The sequence below is a fragment of the Centroberyx gerrardi genome, chromosome 11 (assembly GCF_048128805.1).
Source record: "Centroberyx gerrardi isolate f3 chromosome 11, fCenGer3.hap1.cur.20231027, whole genome shotgun sequence".
NCBI lineage: Eukaryota > Metazoa > Chordata > Actinopteri > Beryciformes > Berycidae > Centroberyx > Centroberyx gerrardi.
The window spans coordinates 11,944,667-11,951,067 of record NC_136007.1 but is presented as its reverse complement, the minus strand read 5'-3'; the positions used below and the strand labels follow the sequence as shown (position 1 = coordinate 11,951,067).

The 6,401-nt window shown below is 43.2% G+C and overlaps 1 protein-coding gene across 1 annotated transcript; it reads left to right on the top strand.

The window, feature by feature from the left end:
- The first annotated feature begins 463 nt into the window (after nucleotides 1-463).
- abhd11 (abhydrolase domain containing 11) lies at nucleotides 464-6,301 on the top strand. Its single transcript, XM_071910415.2, has 6 exons — nucleotides 464-620; nucleotides 1,255-1,390; nucleotides 2,188-2,361; nucleotides 2,629-2,799; nucleotides 3,324-3,505; nucleotides 4,051-6,301. The coding sequence occupies exons 1-6, from the start codon at nucleotides 496-498 to the stop codon at nucleotides 4,184-4,186; spliced, it is 924 nt and encodes a 307-aa protein (XP_071766516.1). The 5' UTR covers nucleotides 464-495; the 3' UTR covers nucleotides 4,187-6,301.
- Nucleotides 6,302-6,401: the final 100 nt, after the last annotated feature.

The window sequence follows — 6,401 nt, the reverse complement described above, 5'->3', positions numbered from 1 at the left end:
GATCTTGAATGTTTTCATGAGGGGTTTTCATATTTGAGGGTTTCTCCGTGGTGGTAGAGTGGCCTGAACGGTCAGAGAGACTGTCCTGTAACAAAAGGGTCACATGTTAGATCCCTGTACAAACTCAGTGCTTGTTTATCAACAGCCATGAGCTGTTCCTGAGCAAGACACTGAACGCCCTCAGCTATTTTCCCAAAATGTAAATGTAAACTCAAATGTATTTCTGAGTGCTAAGTGGCTCACATTATAATACTCTGGAGCCCCCTGGTGCCTCCCTGAGCAGTGGCTTGTGTGCCTTACGTCCGTTTGCGTGCTGAACCGATGTCGCTGCGTGCTACGTCATTACGCACTATCAGCTGTTACCGAGGCTACTCATTCCCGAACTCTGAGCCTGGCGCGGTGCATGCGTACTCACAGATTTTACTCCGGTTATTGCTGCATATTTTAAAAGCATATGCCGTTTTTTAACCTCCGAATAATCGAGCATATGCTGCCATGAGTGCTTTGTGTCGCGTAATCCAGAGAGGACTGCTAACCGGGCGGCCGTCGTGTCGTTTTGTAACCGGACAGCAGGATGTGTGCGGCGTGCCTGCGATGGTGCGGGCATCCAGCTCATCCAGGTAGCAAAGCTAGCCGACCGGCTAACTAATGCCCTCTGTGCTTTAGCTGGGCTAATGCAGCGTATACCGGTGCTGCTGTGTGCAAACGATGGCTCGACATCCCAGTGTTTTTAAGCAGTGAAAATTTCGCGAATGGATTTTGTTACTTTTTCACGTCTGCATCCTTTAATTGGGCGTCCATGTTAACGGCTAACTTTACACTATTTAGATGACATTTAGGCTTCTAGTTAGCAAGCAGTTTAACCTACAGCCGGGCTGTAGCTCCTACATTTGGCACGCCGAGAGCTTGACTCGCAGTTGATAAAGAGGGTTTTACAAATGGGCTCTCCCCGTCTGTTTCTGATTTATCTTTTTATTGGGGTAGTTAATGGCAATGAAATGGTGCTATCACGGATGTTGGTGTAATTATGTTGTTGGATGTCTATATCAGCTGTTAAAGATGTCTAGTTCAATGGGTGTCGGCAGGGAAGGGAACCCCAAGGTTGCCACGCCTGCCTTGCCCTGAAGGTTTATTATACGCCTGTCAACAAAATTATCTGAGATTTGTGTCTTCTTCTCATCTAAGTGATGACAAATCTCACCACAGACGTCTCAGAGGAGAGCCTAACTAATGATGATGTGTTTGCTCTTTCAGCCCAGTCAACTTGACCTATGATGTCTTCGATGGGAAGGGAGAGAGCACTCCACTGGTGTTCCTGCATGGCCTTTTTGGCAGCAAGTCCAACTTCCACTCAATAGCCAAGTCCCTGGTGCAGCGCACAGGCCGGAAGGTAATGCAGTGGTGAAGACATAGTACATGCCTGTTGTTGCAACAGTAACGCAATGCATCTTTATCTCTCTAAATGGTTTCTCAGCAGCATAACAATAGGCTACTTATAAAAAGCAGGCATGGGAATGTACTGAAAATCAACCGGTGTGTTGCCAGTCCTTTGATACAACTCCCTGCTATTGGCACTGCTGTAACAAATATTAACATACGTAGATACCCTGCCTTTTTGCTTATTTAAAGCTCATCACCTCATGTGCACAATACAGCCTTTGCACTTAGATTCGACTGTAATTGCACATTACCTTCCTAATGTAATGTGCAATTACAAGATACAGGATGCTGTTGACATAATCACTTGGAAAAACACACAAGAAGTCTGATTGTGTTCCTTCTGGGGGGGGTTTCTGTTTGTTTTATTCTCAGCATTGTAATCCAGCATCAAGTCAAAGTCTCTATTGTACGTATTAGTTGTAGTGTTGAGTGTGTCAATGAGCAAATAGACAAATAAGACATTTGTTAATATTTATTTTTACAGGGTTGCTTGCTTGTAATTATAAAAAGTGACCAACAGTGCACTTGGACTTGCCAATTGGACATTTATGAATCTGTCACACCAGCATGTGCATGAGTAAACCACAATATTCAAAGCCGCTCTCTTGTGACCATCAGTATGATTAGTGTCAAATCACTGGCACTGTTGGGGCAAACAGATTATTAACTGACTACGTTTTTGTCTCCCTTCTCCGTTCCCTCTTTTCCCCCCATCCCAAGTGTACTAACTGTCCTTTGTCCAGTTAGGTGCTGACCATAGATGCTCGTAACCATGGCAACAGCACGCACAGCCCCGTGCTGACCTATGAGGCAATGACCAGTGATTTGAAACACCTCCTCGCACAGCTGCACATTGAGAAGTGCGTCCTGATTGGGCACAGCATGGGAGGGAAAGTCGCCATGACGACTGCCCTTACGCAGGTAAGCTGTCCCAAAATGTCACCATGAATTTATCATGATGCTTCAGTCCCATCACTGGGTGTCACCTAACCCTTCTCACTGCACTTCTTCTCTTAACTCATCATTTTCTGCTTGTCTTCACGTCAACCCCAACTGTCCTCATTCCACTTTATCGTTCTTTCTCCACACTCACTTCTCTCCTTTCCTCCTTCCTTTTCTTCCTCCATCCTTCCTTGTCTTCCTTTCATACTTTTCCTCCCTCCTTTCCCCATCCATCCCTGCCCACAGCCCAGTTTAGTGGAGAGGCTGGTGGTAGTGGACATCAGTCCGGCACAGACCACCACCCGCACCAACTTCCGCTACTACATCCAGGCCATGCAGGAGATGAAGGTCTCCAGTGACCTGCCGCGCTCCACCGCCAGACGAATGGCTGAGGACCAGCTGCGCAAGTTGGTCAAGGTGAGGACTCCTCTTCCTCCAGTGCTTACAGATCTGAGATAGGTACATGTAGGCTGTGCTGCAATCCTTGTGACAAACAGACATCCAGTAGGTTTCAGCACAGGTGCGTCAGATTAGGGATGAAGTCAATTGGAAGAGGAGTCCCACACACTGTTCTTGCATGACTACAGTTTATTACAAAACTAACATTTAACTCTGACGAAGGTTTGTTTGAGCCAAAATGTTTGTTTTGTAACAATCTGTGGTTGAGCAAGAACAGTGTGCAGGACTCCTCTCTCAATTGTGTTCTGTAATCCTTGAAACCAAGGATGAAAGTTGCTTTTTCCATTAAAACCTTGGTGGTTTGTCAGGAGTGATCAGTCCCTCTGCTGTGCTCTGCAAATGGCTTCACAGCGGCGCTTAATCTCTCTTGACAAGGAGTTTCCAGAATTAGATATTTAAGTCGATATCTGATAGACACAGACTGAATCTAAAATTGAGTGTGTTTAATAAGTCTAGTCATGTACCGTCCTTCCCTTCAACAGGAGCACTCAGTGCGTCAGTTCCTGCTGACCAACCTGGTGGAGCAGAACGGCCACTATGCCTGGAGAGTCAACTTGGAAGCCATCTCGGCGCACCTCGATGACATCATGAGCTTCCCCAGCTTCGACACAACCTACGAGGGACCCACACTGTTCTTGGGTGGAGCCAGTTCTGCTTACATCAGGTACAAACACCACAGACTGCCATTGTGCAAAGACATGGACAGAGTTATTTACATTTAAAGATCCCATGAAATGGAAAATACCTTTTTTTACCTTTTTGCCGATGCTGCTGGACTTAGTGTACACATATTCGCCAATACAGGCCAAAAAAATGACAAAAAATGTTTGTTTTCTAGAAATTTTATATCCAAATTAACAGACCGCCTCTTTCCGGTAAGCAACGGGCAACGGAGGCGGAGAATATTCCTCCACAATCGAGTGTAGACTGCTGTCCATGTTTGATCTGAGTAGGTTTGACATTGACGCGCCCGCTGCTGCGATATTCAAATAAGTGCCTCCCACTGAAGCTTCCCACCCTAACTTTCTGTTTTATTCGGAAATACGTCACTACATGGAAGCAAACTACGCTCTCCATGCCACTTCATGGGGTCTTTAATCAGTTCATGTTATGTCTGGTAATTAGTGATAACTGTGAGTGAATGTATGAATGGCTCTGTTGTATTTCAGATATGATAATGTTCTCTTGTTCTTGTTCTCTCTCTTGCAGCTCCGAGGATTACCCAGAGATCCAGAGGTTGTTCCCTACCGCTGACATCCAGTACATCCCGGACGCGAGCCATTGGATCCATGCAGATAAACCCTTAGATTTCATCAGCTCCATCATATCCTTCCTCCAGTCCTAGCTTCCTCCTACTTCCTCCTTCCCGCTGAACTTTTGCGCTCAGCGTCTCTCAGAGGGTTCCCTCCCTGAAACTGGTGGTGAGAATTAAGCAGCTTCAGCAGGAGCAGGTGGAGCCATTAACAATGCTAATATTCACCAATCCTGGACCAAACTCACCCTCTCAATGCAGTCAGATCTTACCTTATAATGCTCTGAAAAATAACGTGTAGCCTAGATGTCTAGAAGTTTATTTTGTTCAGTCTCTGTGGCAGAGAGGTAGTGTCGCTGGAGCGGTTGGTTTCTAGATTTATATGTGCATTTGAGTTATAGATTGGTAGGTTGACAGCAGTAGGAATATGTTTTCATTTTAACATAAGGGAAATGTTTTGGAGATGACTTACTAATCCAAAGAATCTCTCATTTGCACAGTACCATTCTTTATGTCAAATAGATTTATGCCATTATCATAGAAAAATTGGCTTTTGGCTAGTACAATCTGGGGCTGCCACAATGGATCAACGACGAGATGTTTTGGATCTGAAATCCTTGACAGTACTGGAACAAAAGCAAATACGGATGAGAAGTCAAGCATGTGGACTTTTAAGCAAAAATTCCTTTTCACGAGGGCATTTGGTATCATATTTGAGGGGACGTGTCTAGCTCTGCAGGAAGGCTGTAATGCAGACTGTGTGTGTACAGTTGCTTGTTTTAGAAACACTGTTTTATGTTGTTAATAGTGGTATGTTTAGTATTTTGGTCTGGAAATAAATTTTTTTTTTCTCATATCCTCTCCTCGGTGTTATCCATGTCAGAGTTGAGGATTTCGAGGTTGGTTTCTCTTTCACAACTCGATGTCATTGAGAAAGCTGGCTATATTTTTATGCCAACAACTACATCAATAAGAACCAAGCTGAAACTTCCAAGTGCAGTATTGTCAAGCTGTCTCCTGAATATCTCAGGTTACAACTGTATATTCTAGTTATTATACTCTATTATACTGTTATTCTGCTTCTCTCTGTCTGGTAAAAAGCCATGTTGTTATTGCTGTCGTGTCTATGTATTTGGTCAATCTACTCAGTGTTTTGATGAAAAACGTTTTACTCAGATTTATTATCTGTATCACACTTATCTATGTACACAACTAAAGTGCAAGGCTATATGGGTATGTGACAAATATATGCTGCAACAATGTACATTGTAATCTAATCGTAATAGTGTTAATGACATCATTTCTGTTCCCACGAGTTGGAAAAGTACGGTCAAATAGTGAAACTGCCATGTATGTGTTTTATGAGTAAGCAGGGTGTTGTATATTTGTATGTGCCTCACTTGTCTAGAGCTCCTTTTTCATCTCTGTAAAACTTGACAAAAAGTTTTATTCTACAATAATAACAAGCAGAATGGAGGTTGGCAGCTGGGTTGCCAGATCTGTGTGAATTGTATCACAGGGAATCCTAACTGGCTACGGTTTGCATGCATTCAATTTTGTATATCCTTTTATGGCGGTAAATATTGAACTCAATCAGTGTTTTATGCTGTTATCATTTTATGTGAATACCCGGTCTAAAAGACTTTAAATAATCAGATTTGATTTGAGTGAAACTCTCCCTTATTTTATCCCTTTTCGAGTGCTCCAGTACAGTAGCCAGACAACCCCCTTATCCATCTCAACCACTGGCCGCTGGTCAGATTTCTCCTGTTGCACAATATGAATGGACCAGTGGGGCGGGCGGCGTTAGCAGTGGCATTTGGATGCAGGTCCTGCATCAGTGTCTGTCGCCTTGCTGTGGGACCAGAATGTGTCAAAGAGTATATTGACTATATAGTAAAGTTAATTTATTGAGTCACATTGAAATGATGTTTGAAGACTGTAATAATCTGATCAGGATTGTGCATTGTATTTTACTATGAGCATGCCTTTTCTCTTTTGTCTTCAGGTGTGAGTTTGCTGTGCTATATGCGTCCGAGTTTGTTGAAAACATTGCCACAGTAATGACATTCATTCTAGATAATGGCATATAGAAATTTTAAATGTGTGCGAGATGCATATGAGTGAATTATTTAGATATACATTATCTATTGAAAATGTACAAAATCTATTACTGATATACAATAAAATGGAAAAATTTTGACTGAATGTTGATGCCTTTTCTATTGAATCTTTAAAACAACAAAAGTGCAGACAAAAGAGATTTTGAAGGTTTGGGACTTGGTGACAGGGTCCCTTGGTGTCCCTG